Source organism: Cladosporium halotolerans (genome assembly GCF_011745625.1).
Source record: "Cladosporium halotolerans strain TM138-S3 chromosome Unknown Sca85, whole genome shotgun sequence".
NCBI lineage: Eukaryota > Fungi > Ascomycota > Dothideomycetes > Cladosporiales > Cladosporiaceae > Cladosporium > Cladosporium halotolerans.
The window spans coordinates 5,682-22,691 of NW_027191536.1; the positions used below are offsets into that span (position 1 = coordinate 5,682).

At 52.1% G+C, this 17,010-nt stretch overlaps 4 protein-coding genes across 4 annotated transcripts; 2 read left to right on the forward strand and 2 right to left on the reverse strand.

Annotated features, from left to right (window-relative positions):
- Window positions 1–2,073: 2,073 nt before the first annotated feature.
- WHR41_09435 (uncharacterized protein) lies at window positions 2,074–2,847 on the reverse strand (the record flags this gene model as incomplete). Its single annotated transcript, XM_069378038.1, has 1 exon — window positions 2,074–2,847. The coding sequence occupies one exon, from the start codon at window positions 2,845–2,847 to the stop codon at window positions 2,074–2,076; it is 774 nt and encodes a 257-aa protein (XP_069225086.1).
- Window positions 2,848–7,122: 4,275 nt separating this feature from the next.
- Window positions 7,123–9,039, reverse strand: WHR41_09436 (uncharacterized protein; the record flags this gene model as incomplete). Its single annotated transcript, XM_069378039.1, has 1 exon — window positions 7,123–9,039. The coding sequence occupies one exon, from the start codon at window positions 9,037–9,039 to the stop codon at window positions 7,123–7,125; it is 1,917 nt and encodes a 638-aa protein (XP_069225088.1).
- Window positions 9,040–11,762: 2,723 nt separating this feature from the next.
- WHR41_09437 (uncharacterized protein) lies at window positions 11,763–13,264 on the forward strand. Its single transcript, XM_069378040.1, has 2 exons — window positions 11,763–11,852; window positions 11,905–13,264. The coding sequence occupies exons 1-2, from the start codon at window positions 11,812–11,814 to the stop codon at window positions 13,220–13,222; spliced, it is 1,359 nt and encodes a 452-aa protein (XP_069225087.1). The 5' UTR covers window positions 11,763–11,811; the 3' UTR covers window positions 13,223–13,264.
- A 306-nt stretch (window positions 13,265–13,570) lies between these two features.
- On the forward strand, window positions 13,571–15,748 carry WHR41_09438 (uncharacterized protein; the record flags this gene model as incomplete). Its single annotated transcript, XM_069378041.1, has 2 exons — window positions 13,571–15,451; window positions 15,501–15,748. 2 exons carry the CDS (start codon window positions 13,571–13,573, stop codon window positions 15,564–15,566), a joined length of 1,947 nt encoding a protein of 648 aa, XP_069225089.1. The 3' UTR covers window positions 15,567–15,748.
- Window positions 15,749–17,010: the final 1,262 nt, after the last annotated feature.

Here is a 17,010-nt window from a genome sequence, read left to right on the forward strand (position 1 = left end):
GACCAACGACTCCGGCTCGTCTACGTTCATTACGAGTCGTACGTGCGGATAGTCGAACCCTTCGGCTAGAGCAGTGGTCGCCACGATGTAGGGCGTCTCGGGAGCTTGTATCCAGCGATCGAGTATCTGCTTCTTCTCCTCTGGCGTCCCACTCTCGGCAGTATACGAGCTGCAACCGAGTAACTCTGCCAAATCGTCCGCATCCTTGCACGTCCGAACGTAAAGGATGACTTTGTCGCGAGAGTGATCGAATAAGCCAGACTTCGTCCAAGCGTCTTCGACCTCGGCAACAGCCTGTTCGAGTAGGCTTCCTTTGTGAGCATCAGCCTTACGCACCATGTAGAGAATGTTCGGTCGATTGCTCGACGCTCTGATTACCGTGGGGTGATGCAGATAATTCCTCTCCTCGAACTCTGCCCGCATAGATGGCGGAAGAGTGGCTGTGAGGTAGACAAATTGAGTTCTTAGGCTCCGGATTGCTGTGAGCTCGACGATGCTAGGTCGGTACTCGGCCGCAATTACGGTTAGGTGGCACTCGTCGACCACGATCCGATCGAGCTTCTGCTCTGCTATAAGCCTCCGAGTATATTTGATAAAATCCTTGGACGAGGCGGCTTCGGCGCTGACCAGAACCAAGGCGGCTTCTCGAGTCTCGCCTAGATGCCACTCTAGATGGTCGATGCTCAACTCTTTTATACGCCGAAGCATATCTCCGTGGAGTGAGACGAGCGGTACGATGAGTATCGTTATCCTAGCGTTAGCTAGGGTACACGGGAGCATGAAAAGCAAGCTCTTCCTAGCTCCCGTGGGTAGGATGACGACGACCTGCTCATTCCACGACATGATTGCAGTGAGAGCTTGCGCCTGCTCGGTCGATTTCCAGCCTGCGTCCTTATTGCCATATAGTTTCTTTACGCCTCCCAGGAGAGCTTCTGTGGACTAAGGCTTGCGAGGACGATAGATGCCCTTGGCGACCCGTTTCGCTAAGCGAGACTCTTGCCCGACTCTCCCACGTTTCTTCCTCTTGGGGATCGTCTCCACGCCCCAAAAGTCCTGCTATAGAGTGGAAGCCTGCAGGCCCATCCGCACCTTTCCATCCTAGAGGTTGCTGAATACTACTCCGGCTTGGTTAGCATACGCGCGGTTCACCGTCCGCGTCTTGTGGTTGCGCTAGTCGGTTATGATTCGGATGATTGGAGCGGTCTCTTCCCCGTCTTCGTCGCCTTCGTCTGGATAGAAATACTCGATGTGGCCGGCGAACTTCGTTTTGACGATGGCGACCGAAATCTGCCTCTAGTTTGCGACGTGAAGTCGTGGCACGCACGCCCGAACGCTTGCCTCTTCTAAGTAGCGACTCAGACGACCCTCGGGCCACACTTTTCCATCCTTTTCCTAGAGATAGGGAGAGAGTAAGGACCCAGGCGAAGTCTGCCGCAGGAATCTCTCTCGTAGCGGCAGAACGTAGACCATGTAGTCGAGCATTAGTTCCGCGATCGGATTGGCGAGAAACCGCACGTTCTCTTTGTACGTTCCGCTTTGCTGCTAGCCTTTGTAGTATTGGACGTGAACCATCACACGGTCGAATCGAACGATGATAGACCGCCGTCGCTGCGTGTTGCGGTATGTCATCGAGAAGAACTCACTCTCTCGCACGGGTTGTCCGCCGCTAATGTGTATCAAGACACTGAGCCGCTTTAAAAACTCTTGCACGGTGGCCTCGTAACTGGCCGTTGCGCTCTCCCTCCACGCCTATCCGCCGGGCGACTAATCGCTCTCGACGATGAAAATCCGACACAGTTGTTCCGATCGTTTAATTGCTTTCGTCAAAGCGGTTTCTGTGCCACTAAGAACCGTCGCGTTGTCTCTGTGCTAGGTGAAGTTCCAACGGACGGTGTCGACGTTGACGCCATCTTTGAGGAGACGAGGGCTCATTCGACGGAGGCTTTGGAGACCGAGCATCAGATCATCGTAAAGGAGCTGATAACACTCCTGATACTCGGATGTAAGTAGAGTTGGGATTTGATCTATCCGGAGTTCGGTGTTTTCATAGGTCAGTACCTCTTCGTGCTCATCCTAGGACGCTTCATGAGTTCCGACGCTTGCACCCGACACTTTGAACAACAACAGACGCCATCTAAGGATTTCTCCCATCGGCGTCTCGACGGTCTGCTGGAGATACTGGTCGCAGTAGGCTTTCACCAGCTTGAGCGTCTTCCCTGAACCCTGCTGTTCTTTCAGAGCGCTGTCGTAAAACACTAGAAGTTGTACAATCCAAATGATAGCCGAAAGATTGCTGTTGAAGTTCCCGGGCTCCATCCAACTTTTTGTGGACGGCTTTATGCTCAGCATGGCGCAGAAACTCAGCAGCGGCGATTCGTAGCGGCGAGCACCGGTCGCGTGGCAGATGATAAGCATCCATAACTGTAGAAGGCGGTTTTTTAAATCGCTATTGTAGCCTTCTTCATCGTCATCGTCGGTGCCTGTTTGCTCATTCATACGCATTTGCTTTGCCATCTCGTGTATGTCTTGCCATACCACAAGCTGCTCTTCTGTCGCCTGGATGATATCCTCCGGTCTCATCGTCTTGCCATCGTTATCCGCTGCCGGGCTGAAGTGATACTCGTCGGGCGCGACGACCCTGCTAAAGTACGAGACGAATCGAAGCGCCATTCCGAAATACGTTACAAGACTTTTCGGCCCTTTGTACGGATCGAACGGTCGGGTCTTTCCTGTCAGGTCGACTTGCGAAGGCTGGAAGCGGCTGAGAACGACTCGGCATTGATAAGTCAGCATGCAGTCGGGCCCGTCGAAGCACAGCCTATGGGCATCTCGTAGGAGTGACTCCATCGCCTCGGTTATTACGCGGAGATCACTCTCATCCCCTAGCCGGGGAACCGCCATCGCTGTTCGGATTTCGTCTTTTTTGAGATCGTTGATATGATCCGCAATGCCCGTTTCTCTGAGCCAAGGGACTACGGCAGAGACATGGCCACCGAAGCCGTGGACTCGATTGGCATCTTCGGTAGCGTCATACTTTGCTTGTCGGACATCGTTTTCCTGAGCGCGGAAGAAGTCGTGTTTTGCTTCTGTTCGACTCTGATTGCAACCGCCAACGTTTTGACAGGCGACTTCGAAGTATCTCTGCCAAGTGGAAGCTTTGAAGAGCCGTTGGCATGCATGGTGTTCGGTCCAAATCTTATTTTGCGCATGTCTTTGTTTCGCTCGGGAATCACCTCCGCGTTTTTGCCCGTTCACCCATTGATGGTTCCGCTTACAGTGCTCTTGCATTCTGTACAGAGTACGACTTATGTATTGGCATCTGTCGCCTTGTAAGTCGACGCCGTCGCATCTCAGGCCATCGAAATACACTGGGATGCTAGGAATCGGAGGCTCAGTTGGCAATGGATAAACAACATCAGCATGTATCTTGGCGAGCTCTGCGCATCCTTCGACTCTCGAGACAAAATCGTTTCGCTGTTCAATACTGAGGCGCTTGTGGTGGGTCTGGAGATGCGTCTTGGTATGTGAAGGTATAACAGCGTATTGACAAGGTAGGCAGATCAAAATGCGGTGCCGAGAGTCAATTTCAAAGATACGTCGAAAATCGTCCATCACTCCTCTGACTATGAGATATGCATTTTTCCAATATGGCACAGAGTCTGCTCTTGTTATAATCGGTATCGGCGCTTCCCAATGCAGCTATGTGCAGTATTGTCTCGCGTCTGTCATTAAAGTGGCGTGGAAGGAGTCGGCTGTAAGTGCCTAGGGCGCTGTGTTGTGGGGAAAAATCCCTACCTGAACCCCAAACTCGTCTATCTGCAGTCGATGGCAGCACACCATTGCCGCACCATCGTTCCGAATATTCGGCTGCGATCGAGCGTGCGGTGAGCTGGTTCTTATCGCTACGCCCAGCTGCAAATTTAGGCATTTGAGTATCGTGAAAGCGAAAAACACGTCTCAGGTAAAGCAAAGAACTCAACTCTCTACTTCCAACCCTAAGGGTTCATTTACGTGAGAATTCAAACAACTCGACTCGAGTTTGTCGTCCTCTATTGTTAGATCGACAGGAGACACAAAAGCCGGGAGAGAACACGACCGTCTTCTACCACATCAAACAGCAACTCGCTTATGATCTGTGGTGGATCGCCTTATCATGGTTGCTCATCTGTATCGTGGAGGAGCCGCAGCTGAACGAAGGCGCAGCCGGCTTTGACATCCTTACGATTCTTTTCGAGGTCGTATCTGCTTACGGAAATTGCGGTCTCACCTTGGGGGTACCGGATGACTCTTACGCTCTCTCCGGTCGATTCCACGTTTTGAGCAAATTAGTCATGATCGGCGTGATGCTACGTGGTCGACATAGAATTCTGCCAATGGCAACTGATCGCAGCGTTTTATTACCAGGTCAAGGTCTTATGGAGCAATCTGATCGCGATTGCAACACCGGATTGATGGAGAACAGGAATGCAATAATATCTCAAATACGAGAGGAAGAGCGAGGATCTCAAGCTGAACATGTATGACTCACGCCAGACAGACCAAAACACAAGCATGTAGGCGTCCATGATTCGATCCGCATGAAAACAAATCAAGCCATATAGCTTTTCCTATAATTGGATACTCTCTTGGTTTATGATCGACCGAATTTTCGTGCTCTGCCAGCTGCTTGTCAGGTCATACTTGGAATATTGATCCGTTCGAGATTCGAGAGCATTGCCAGGTCTGCAGCTTGGCCTCGCAAGGGAATCTTGAGTAGTGCTCACCTGTTCAAACGCGGAGCATACGCGTTGCTTGTGCCGCACATAGGTCACTGTTTCATGTCACGACTGTCCCTAGTTGCACAGCAGGTCATCTTTTCCTGCGCGAATCCATATCCGATGTGATTTCATGACATAGAGCAATAACCCAGGATTGCACCACTTCACTAGTCTGGATTTCTTTCTCCTTTGTTGTTTACGAGAAAGTCATGTTTTGTGAGAAATTGGCTGACAATATGTAACATTCCTTATGCTTGATACGACGTTGCAAGTTGTAAGTATTCACCTAGCGACTATACACCGGGCATTGCGACGATACGTTAATGGCATCTCTGCTCTCGTCGTGGGCGATTTCGTTTCGCCGTTGTTCTGGGAACCCGCCATGCTGACCATCGACGGAACCTTGTCTAGCGAGCGCAATTTGTATCGGGATTCGAAACGAAAAGGTTGACGTGGTCGATTCGCTACTGCGGCACTTCATTTCCAGCCTGAGATTATGTCTTTGCGCAAGGAAAGGCGTGTAAAATGTCGTCGAAAATGCGGAAATTTGACCGAGCGTGAGCCTTAGATGCTCGCTTGTGTGCCAGTGACTTTCGAGATCTCTATTGGCGAGATCATCGTCCTGCGCGCGAGTCCAGCTGCATGCCTGGTCAACGGGGATTGCACCGTTGTGCATTTGATTTGTGGACACCCAGTCACGTAATACTAGTTTCGCGGTTCGCGGCGGAGTATTCGTTGAGCGTCGGCCCAAAAATGGATCCTCGGAGACCTCTGCAAGGGACGGTATGTGTTCCATTCGAGCGACAGCAATGAACGTATGTGTCTCGAGTGTCCATGTCATTGTGATCTCTAGATCCCCTGGTGTTTCGATCTTCCCCGGCATGACATTGAGTAGGGTGATTAGGTCGACGGTGACGGTGACGTCCGCTCCTTTCGAGTCACCATGATGAGTCTCAGGTCTCAATTGCAAGACTTTCGGCTCCAGCATGGTGATGGTGAGTTTCTTGTCGAAATGATCATGGTGGGTTCTGCCGGACCACCAATTCTTGACCTTACCATTCCTCAGGACTCCGCTGACCGTACAGATGTAGTCGCCAGCAAAGTCGTCTAATGCTATGGGGGGAGGCATGGCGGACACCGCGTTGATAGCGCGGAATTGCGCAACACGGAGAGACACCACGCGCTGAGCGTCGAAGATGCATGCTGCGACTTCGTACGCTACACATGCAGATGTTCTTGCACTACTGCTGTTTGCTCTGGATATAGGGTGCCAATCCCGAGGGAGGGTGGGTAGCATTCTCCATGACCTGGTTGTGGAACCTGGAACGAGAATGGAACATGAAGACAATCTGTGTCTTCTGCATTTGGCGATTGTAGATTGGCTCGAGTTTCAACAAGTTCCAGAAACTGGGGATGTCAGCAGGGACCGATCAGGGAGTTCCATTTGAGCGCACCGGCTGCTCCATGTTGCGCATCTCCACCAGACCAGTCGTCGAAACACCAAGAGTGATACTCGTTCTCATTACTCCTTTGCCACTGTCAGAATCAATGCTTGTCAGCGACTGGGAGGGTCTAACCTTTCAGCGTAATCTTCAGAATACTTGTGTCGCGTGCAAGATCCTTCGGGACTCGGACAGAGCCGCGCACTTCGCCCGGCAGGACGAAGATTGGCGACAATTCATGTTCATCACTATGATATCCATAGAAGACGAAAGATAATGATGTAGACATGAGTTTGTAGACGCAAATGCGATGTTTTGGGGGCGCGCGCATGCATTCGAGTAGGCCGGTCAACGCTCTATTTAACCTCCCAAAGCTCATGCTTGCAAGGCGTCAGCTGGGTCATCTGGGTCCATCGGTGTTTCTTGCGAGACGCAGCACGCACCGGATCACATCACCAGCCCTATACAAGTCGAATGCTGGGGCCCTGGCTTCGATCGGGAGTTCCGCAACAGGATTATTCCATACTCGTGCATTCGTGGAAATTTTGCAATTCAGTGATTCTGGAACATTGATAATTTGTGGAGCTTACATTTATTGCTCAATAAGTTTTGTTTGCCATGAATTGCGTGGCCGAACTCATTTTCCTTACATTCACCATGTTGCTACGATGATCGAGCCGAGTCCTATTTTTTAACGACGAACGACTACTCTGTACTCTGGAGAAGGGAAAAAAAAGAAAAACCTTCTATGCATTCCAACAATCCAATGGCTTCACCACTGAACTCTCCATTGAATTACGAGATTTCCACGTAACAGCCTTCCCACCGGTTTTAACAGGATTCTCACACATCTTGCCTTGGAGCTGCAGATCAGCGACACTTGCACGGCGCCGCAAAGGAAACCGTGCACTCATACGGGCAAACTAGTCATGTCCAGTCCACCTTGTGGATTGTATACCGCCCTCTTCCGCGTTCGAGATTCCCTCGGCCATGACTTGTCGATAGGTGGGTTCCTGAACGCCCTCAGTCGAGACCTCCGTGTCAGGAGCATCGCGTTCCGTGGATTCGTCGGAAGCCACCTTCGAGACTTCTGTCCCGTCGTTGTTGTTGACCCGTCGTTTCTCTGCCAGAACAATTTCCGGTCTCTCCGGCTGCCCTCCGAAACTCGCCAGAATAACATCAGCGTTCGCGGTGGGTGCGTCTAAGACGTCTAGTTCTTCAACAGAGAACATTCGAATCAGTATAATCCAGCGAAGTGGAATGAGCGCAATGATGATGACTGGGAAACCGATGGCGCCAATGGTCTGAGAGATAGCAATACTAGCCGCAACCCCAAACCAACGAGTCAAATCGTGCCAAAGAATACGTTTCTTGGACAAGCGCTTGCGGGGATCCGAAGGACTGTTGAAGCTGGTTTCGCGGAACAGATACACGAGATTGGACGTCATCTCATTCCCCTCGATGGACCCCCAGCCCACCGTGAAAAAGACGCCGGCGAACAAAGCTCGCGGCATGGTGTGTAAGACATCCAGCAATGGGCCGGTCATCAGGCCACAGAAAGCAAGCGCCATAAGAAAGTGCGAAACGCGTTGTTCTTTGACTTCAACGGCACGGACAATCTTAGTGGGGACGAAGTGCTCCTCAGAGTCGTTGTCTTTCTCCTTGCGCTCAATGACTTCTTCCTTGTATACTGTGCATGAATCGGTATGGACGGGTGCCTGAGGAACGAGACCATTGGGTAAGGGAATACCGATGATACCGGCTGCGAAGCACGTGCAGCCCAGGAGGAAAAAGTCCCAATGGAAACCAGCAGGCTTAGTGAGCGGAAAGTGCTTGGCCTGGGCGGTGATGGACGAGACGTTATGATCGTAGTAGAACAGAAGTGTCAGCAAGATGCCCATCGGGAGCGAGATGAAGACCCAAGCAGCGTCGAGGTTCCAAAAGTCGATGAGCCAAGGGCCAGGTCCGGGACGGTCGACAGTGGGGTAGAATGCCCGAGTTCTCGGGATGCGCATGAGATTCGCTTCGGCGATGCGACCCGGGATGTGTGAGAAGCCGGTCCACCAAAGGGTGGCGATGGGGTAGGCGAAATCGGCCAGCAATTTCCGAATCCACGGCTTGAATATGGTGGTTCTGCCCATGTTCTCGAGCACGTACACGCTTGCCCAGTAGCACAGTGCGATGACGATGCTAAGGTAGCCACCAATGATCTGTCCGGCATCTTCGTAGAATTGTGCGACAAGCTCTTCGACGCCCTTGATCATGTAGATGATGCCGACGTACATGCCGAAAGCTTCGCTCGAGTAGTCGGTGATGTAGCGCATGTAGTCGCAGAGATTGAAGATTGCCGTGATCCAGTGCGTGATGGCAGCCCAGATGGCGACCCAGGCAATGATCTGGGGATACTGATCAACCATACCCTGCGCTTTGGTGATATCATACACGGTGTAATTGAAGAGGGAGATCAGTCCGGTGATGCCGACCACAGTCAAGGGCTGGGCAGACAACAAGCTGAAGACGACCGCCGCCAAGGCAGAGGAGAAGAGAGCCTCGTTAATGCCATAGAATCCATCGGTGTTTCTGCGCATGTCCAGCTGGAATGCAAGTGCCGGCAGGAGATTGACGAAGGTGATTCGCACCGTGGCAGCGGCAGTGCGGTAGTTGAGACCGTCGATCCAGTCACTCCAGTAATAGGGCGCACGACGTCTGACGTCCCAGTACATGCCGCGGAAAGGGCGAAGGACGCGATAACTTTTCCAGCCATGGATGTTGTCCCATCGGTAAGGATCCTTCGCAAAGTTGTATGACCTCTCGGTCTTGTGGCGCGATAGCTGCACCATGGCTCCGGCGACAGATGTATTGCTATCGAGCACTAGGTGATTGAAGGACGGAGCAAGTCGACGACGACAAGGACAACAATGTCAGGGGACGTCAACGGCGCGGTTTAAGTCAAGCAAGTAGAACAGACAGGTGGGTGGGTGGCAGAGCATGCTAAGGTATGGCCGTCATGCCAAGGCCCTTGATGCGAGAAACATGGGCCAAGCACTAGCCAGGGAACCGTGGCTGATTCGATAACTTGATGATTTGATGATTTGATGATTTGACGCTGAAAAGACCCGTGCGCCTCTGACGGCAAACATGTCGGGCGACACAGCGCTTGCCCCGCCGTAGCCGAGTGAGATGCGCGTGCAATCCGACACAGGCGCAAACGTGCACCCCAACGCAGACTATTCCACGGTTCCACTGTTTCATTGTTCCATTGTTCTGCGCTACCGAATCCTCTTGGCTGCTGCCCGGGCAGCACGTCCGTGCGACAAAAAAGACCTGACGTCAAGGTGCGTGGTGGTCCAGGATCACTACCGACAAGCGTCTGCAGACTATTGGCACATCCAAGCCACCGTTGCAAGCTTCCCATGCCACCCTGGACATTTGCACAAACACGTGGGCGGCAGACCTCAACATCGTCTCCCCGATCGAGTCGCACACTCCTGATCGCGATTTCCTCGCAACCACGTAGTCGCCTTCGGCCATGCCGAGATTAGGTCCACTTCTCGACGCCGCAGGGATAAGCCACATGTGCGTATTGCTGCCCCAAGATCCGTCCATGTCCACGCTCCATCCCATGCCATATAGCATGCTCAGCACTCCTTCTTTGAACTCACCATCTCCGCTGAAGATTCGCCAAGTCGCCTGGACACCATGAGTACCCCGTCGAACACCGGCAAGCGTGCAGAGCGACATGCTCGACCTACCTCGTCGCCCTCTCCGGAACACGCTCGCCAAGCCCACCAACCACCCTTCAAGAGGATCAGTCAAGCTTGTGATAGATGCCGTATTAGGAAGGCAAAATGCGGTGGCGGGAATCCATGTAGCAAGTGCCGTGTGAGCAATTCGCTCTGCGTCTTCGGGTATGCTCGAGCTCTTCCCCCAAAGGAAACCCGCTTTCGAGCTGACACGTGATCCGATTCACAGGGACAAAATCAGTCCAGGCCGTACCATCTTTCCCAAAGGCTACGTTGCAATGCTAGAGCGACAACAGAGACAATTGATGGCCGGGATTCAAATTCTCTACCGGAAATACAAGCAAAGCAATCTCTGGGATGGTATGGATCTACCCGAGCACGAAAACCAGCCGAGGATACACGATATGTTAGCCCATCTTGGAGTCCTGCAGCAAAACCCGTCAGTTGATTCACAACGAGTGGAGTTCCAGGAATTTGGTCTGTCCTCGAGTGCTGATAGCTCGAGCGCGGAGAGCCCAGCCGGCAACGCAACATGCGATGTGCACAAAGTCGCTTTGACCCTCCCAAATACAATGCGAGATTCGGCGTCACCGCCATGCAGCGCCGAGTACTCTCCTTCCGATTCTTGCCCTGTGTCTTTCGACGACGAGCTCGCAGAGCTCCTAAGCCCTAGCGACGCTCTTTCGCAGGCTCACACGGGTCAATCGTGCGCAACAATGGTTGCCCAGCTCAATCCGCATCACGTTCCAATTGACTATCTTGCTTCTTCCTCACTGGATCAATTAGTGTGGACGGGAGAGGAGTTTGCAGACTGTCCGACCACATGTCCTGCATCACCAACAGGTCTGCCGACGCATTTTGGAGCATTCAATACTTGGGTTGACGCCAACCTCTGTTTACCGTTGGCGGCAGCATTATGATCATCAAACACGAATTTTACGTGGGGTGTGTTACGATCCTGGGTTTGGCGTTGCTTATCCCAGAACCTGTGAACGTTTGATTAATTCACAGATGCGAAAGAACAACTGATCAGAGTCACGTGACTGAAGTCACATGACCTGATTAGCTGATTAGTACGATCAGTGCAACTGAGCAACTGACCAGACTGATCAATCAGACTTGGCAGTCTCGACACAAGGTATATAGCGAACAGTCCTCACCTAGATACGTAGGAGCCTCACGCTCAACTCAGTTTGATTCACATATTACATTGTTACTTCCTCATTTACCCTAACCACACCACCTTGACATTGGCACGGGACATACGACTATTCCTCACTAGGGTTACCAGTGACGAAACCTAACAGGATATAGCCACTAGGAGTGGGAGTGGTCTGAGATACCAGGTGTGTGATCGGTCGTAGTTGCGAGCTGATTCTCCTCAACGTTTGGAACTTCACGCAAAGCTCATGGGTCGCCCTGATCAATGACTCCACGTAGCGATCCAGACCAAGTGTATGCCCTACCTGGCTCAAGCGGAGCAAATGACGCTTTCTGCAAACAGCCATTCGCAATGTAATCAGCGCAACACTCCGAGACCAGTCAGCGTCGGAACTTCCTCACTCGTTAGCTCCAAAAAGTCGAGCTAACCATGCTTCATTTTAGCGATGCCGACGTGTGGCGCCGCCTCGTCGCGTTTTCGACCCATGCAACCCATGCAAGCTCATACGAACCAGGACACTGCGTCGGGGGCAATCGCGAGAAACTTTACGATAATTAGCCGATCGACCTCGCATGACGCAAGTAGACCAAGTCCGGAGTCATGCGGAGCATTGTACGTCACTCTGTCAAGTCACATATATGCTACAGCTGAATTGTCGCGACAAAATCCCCAAACAGTAATTACTTCAACCAGAAAGACGGATCACGATGGCGACTCACGGTGTCTCGCACAAGGACCATGTGCACAGGTTCGCAGCCAACATCGGACGGCTGTTTTCACAGCACTGACAGTGTTTCCAGGGCGCATGATTGGATGCCCGCCGATCATCGATTCCAGCGGGATTGGCTCAGCAGCGTGATCACTCACGTAGACAGGAACCCCAGAGAACTTCATCCGGTCCTGGAAGAACTGAAAGACTTGATTGAGAGAGATACCAGGATCTTCCTGCTTGTGCAATCCATGTTCGAGCAGGTGCCCGGCAAGAAGCCTTACCTTGCAGACGCTTCCACCGAGCACAGGCAAGTTCGCGACTACCAACACATGCTTGAACTGCTCAACCATTCCATCACAAGCGCGCCTCGCTGGAGTGACACTAGCAGGAAAGCCGGCATGGTAGGACTGCCGATCAATGCTGCCCTGGACTGGCCGATGGGCACTCCGAGCGGCTTCGCGTTCTTCCTGGATCCCGTGGTCAACGCCATCTTCAAGAGATTATTGAACGTCTGGGGACAATTCTTTCAATCTGACGAGTCGGCGCAGCAAGTCCTGGGAGAAGATCCGGACGGCTGGCTGGGCGTTTCCGCCAAGCATCAACTCACTTCGACCGCAAATGATGCGTCATTCAGCACCAAGCAAATTCCTTTCGAGTCCTTGTTTGCATGCGATCCTACTAAGCCATACCATGGCTTCACTTCCTGGGACGACTTCTTCACACGGAGGTTCCGGTTTGAGGATGGCGTGCGTCCGATCGCGAGTCCTGAGGATGACAGCGTTGTCGTGAATGCTTGGGAAAGCAGGCCCTACAACCTGGCACACAAAGCGCGATTGCGCGACCGCTTCTGGATCAAGGGTCAGCCTTACTCCGTCGCGGACATGCTTGCGCATGATAAGCTCGCCAGGCTCTTTGACGGGGCGACAGTCTACCAAGCTTTCCTGTCCGCCCTGAGTTACCACCGTTGGCATGCGCCCGTCAGTGGCACCGTGGTGAAAGCGTTTGTGGAGGAAGGATCTTACTCCTCGGAGCCTTTGTTCGAGGGCGTCGGAGACCCGGCGCACGCGGTTGACGGAACCATCGACGAGTCTGGCGAGACGACGTCTCAGGGATATCTCACGGCCGTGGCAACTCGCGCCATCATCTTCATCAATGCCGACAATCCGTCCATGGGGCTCATGGCGTTTATTGCGGTGGGCATGGCAGAGGATAGCACGTGTGAGATCACTGTTGGACAGGGACAGAGGATTGGAAAGGGCCAGGAGATGGGCATGTTCCACTTCGGAGGGAGCACGCACTGTTTGTTGTTCCGCGACGGTGTTGACGTGCGGGGTTTCCCCCCGTGTGGACCCGAACACAACGTGCCCGTGAAAGCGCAGCTGGCTACGGTTGCGAAGAGGGCGTAGTTCGAATAGACAGATGGCAATGCACGACGACAGTCGATCGAAGTCTATGGTTCAACTCGTGGTCAATAATGGCAGGTAGACGCGGAGCGTATCTAGATATATGCAGCTTACCCGTTCAGTCGCGCAGGATTCGGAGAAGGAAGCGCATCCAATCCGCAGCACCCAATCTGGGGAGATGGGTGCAGACGCCGTGACGCCACGCCTAGATCGGCTTGGCGAAAACTCTTGTCCTTGTGTCTGCTGCTGCCCGGGCAGAGCATAGGCGTGGGTCGCCACAGCTCTTGCGGAGGAGGTGGAGACCCTAGTGTGGTGTGGCGTCGCGCCGATTGTCATGCAGCGCCACCACATATGAACACATTTCCGCGTTTCACAGCGAAAGAGCTCCACCACTATTCTATCTTCCTCGACAACGTCACCTCTCGTCTCGACATGTCGAACCACATGGCCGAGTCGCTCGAGGTTCGCCTGGCACAGACTCTCGTAGATCAGCTTGCTCTGGAAATCGCCCGGGAGCTGCCTGCAGCCTTGCGCTCGTACCTTCTCGGGCGCCCGAGCGATGCTCGCAACGAACGTATAGTGCTAACTTGTAAGCTCTCGGTCATCGACACGCGCGATCCATCCACCGAGAGTTCTCAGCAAGTCGCGGCGGTTGATATCACGAACTGTGTTGCGCCGCAACCGTCTGCTGTCCATATCAACAGCGATAACATAACGCCGGCCTATCCGAGCCCGACCCCTTCACATCTGTCGCACACTCAATACGCAGTGGCCTGTCGCGCGGACTCTGGCTTGATCCTACCGCCTGTAAATCGAGGAAATTCGAACGAAACTCGAAAGCGCAGGTGCTTGTCAGCGACAAGAGCAAGCCACCAGACAACAGACCAATCTCCGCTACGTCAGGCACTGGACAAGACGCCCGCGGCTGAAAGGCCCTACGAGACGACGGTTGAGACACAACCCGGACTGCCTTCGCCCAGTAAGGCTGCACTGGACAAGCTCGTTATTGGCATCTGGCAAGCTTTGTTCTCGGATGCCGGCCTGGATTTCAGCGAGCTCCCACAAGCAGGCCAGCGCATGAAAGAGCTTGAAGATCTCAAGCTTCTCAAGAATGCACAGGGCAGGGAACTTGATGCGCCCTGCGACACTGTGTTCGCAACACGCGACACTTTCAATCGAGTCAACCTCATTGCGCGGAGGATCAGTCAAACGAGTCGGGCTTGCAGAGCAATCGAGATATGTGTGCAGGCCCGCTTGATTGAGTGCTTCGACGATCGCGTGAGAGCGCTCAGTCTTACACAATCTCACGAAGCCGCAAAGAAGTGCGCACTGAGCGAGGCATGCTTGGACTTTGGCTATTCATCGAAGGAGCTTCGTAACAAAATGTGCGTCTGGCGCGGATACCAAGAAGTCGCCTTGCGCGGAGGCTATGTTGCCTTGGTCTTCTCGGGCTTTGGGCTGTATAGATTCTGCAAGTACCGACTGGCCTTTGACCGCGCTGCTCTCGAGAAACTGGAAACGCTAAGGCCAGCTTTCGAAGTCGCGGCAGATACTATGCATGGCAATTGGAGACAAGTGTTGGGCTTCATCGGGCTCGAGCAGGACCCCAAGTATACCGGTCATTTTCATGATTGGGTAATTTCTGGATCTCATGAGCCTCCTATGCCACTTGCACAAACCTACCACAGATGGGACAAGAACTTCAAATATGATCACATCCACGACTGTGTCGTCGACGTGGACGCCTGGGGCGACTGTGACCCCAGAGACACCCACTCAGCCAGCTCGCACGACATGGATATCTGTCGAGTCTGCGGCGAGCGTCAAGCGGACAACGCCTTGCAGAATGAGTGCATGTGCTTTCCAAATATATACGGCAAATCTTACTCGAAACCACCGCCGGTTCAAGTTGGACGAACGCGTAACGGCAAGAATAATGGACTCTTCGCCTGTCTGCCTTTTGCGCAGGGTGAAGCCATAGGTGAGTTTGTCGGTCAGATCACCTCGGGTGTCGAGGGCTTGGACGTGATGTTCGGTCAAACCAAGCAGACGTCTTATCAAATCTGGCAGGGCAAATGCGGCAACTATACCCGATTTGTCAACCACTCCTGCAAACCAAATGCGCAATATGAGCATTTTCTCTGGCTTGGCAAGCAACGAATCGTGCTTGTTTCGCAGGGCATCAAAGCGAACGCGGAAATCACAGTCGACTACTCAGACGTATACTGGCAGGTAAGCGTGCTTGACTATGAAAGGAAGAGCCTGTCCTGACCGAGCACAGGACTTGGATAAGAGATGTCTCTGCGGTGAGCTTGAATGCAGATATCCCACCCGTTTAAGGCCATGAAGAAGGAGCCCCTATCTAATAATCTATACGCCGGCTCAATGGGTTCCAAAAAAGTGGTCGAGCCCTATAGGAATATTAGTTTATAGATAGCTATCTCTAGCAAACTCATCTATTTCGATATGAATAACTATATTTGCTTTTCTATATAGTATATAAATACGACTTCTTAGCTTTCTATGGAATTTTTCGCTACCCCTCCCCCCTAACTAACCGGCTTTCGAATCGAACTTCTTACGTTAAATCGTATAAATCGTAAAAGATACTCTCGATAGCCGAAGAAGAGGCTCTCCTAAATTCGATTACTCGATTATCGAAGTCGGGAGTCCCTATTACTCTCTCGTTTACGAGAGAACTCGCTAAAGAAATCCGTAACGCCCGCTATCGCCTAACCTCGACTCCGACTTCCTACCTTCCTATTAGTAGATAGTAGATCGATACGTTCCGAAAACGATACCCTATACTAAAGACCCTATATTCTCGAGCTATAGACGCGAACCGCTTCGAAGTAGTAAGCTATCCGACTATAAACGCCTACTTTACTACTCTTACTAACCTATTCCTCGAGTATTCCTACCCTTTCGACGCTATTTTTAACGTAGGCTAGACCGGATTCGCTCTCGGTACTACCTTACCTTCGAAAGTACTCTTTAATAAAGAGGAAGCTATAGGATTTTAGAAGATAAGCGGAAGGTAAGAGTAGATAACGGCGATAGAGTATATCGGAGCCTCGGGAGTCGCTTTACCTCCGCTTATTATCTTCCGGGCGAAAAATACGGATACCGGGTAGATACTAACCTCTACGCCCGAGAAGTAGAAGTTCTCTACCTCTCCTAGCGGGTCGACTTCCGATTCTTATACTTACGAGTAGTTAACTACCTTATTCGAATTCGAAACGGTCCGAAAAGATAGAAGAAAGAGGCTATTACTACTCGACGGATATAGATCTTACCTTACGGCTAGGTTTATCGCTTTCTACCTCGATAAGAGGATAGATCTAATCGTATTATTACTATATACCTCGTATATATTATAACCTCTCGATATCGGGCTATTCGGCCCTCTAAAGCGGGCTTTATCGACCGAGATCGACCGGCTTTTCCGGTTAGATACTCGACGAATACCGCGTATCGAGTAAACTTCGGCCTATATTATAGCTAGGATTAGAGCTTTTACGACTAGAACGTCGAATTAGCTTCCCGCGCGTCCGGTATCTACTCTTTAAGCCCGGTTATATATAATGACCCCGGGAAGGTTAGAACGCGCGCTATTATAGGCGGTAGGCGGATCGTCGGATAATAGGTATAGGAGCGGAGCGAATCGGATACTAAACTAACTACGGACTGAAGGCTAACCTTGACGTTAGTCCTATCGATAGGACGTAGCTCGAAGAGCTACGTTACGGATATAAAGTGCGTAGATAGGAGTAAGCCGCAAACTCGGCTTA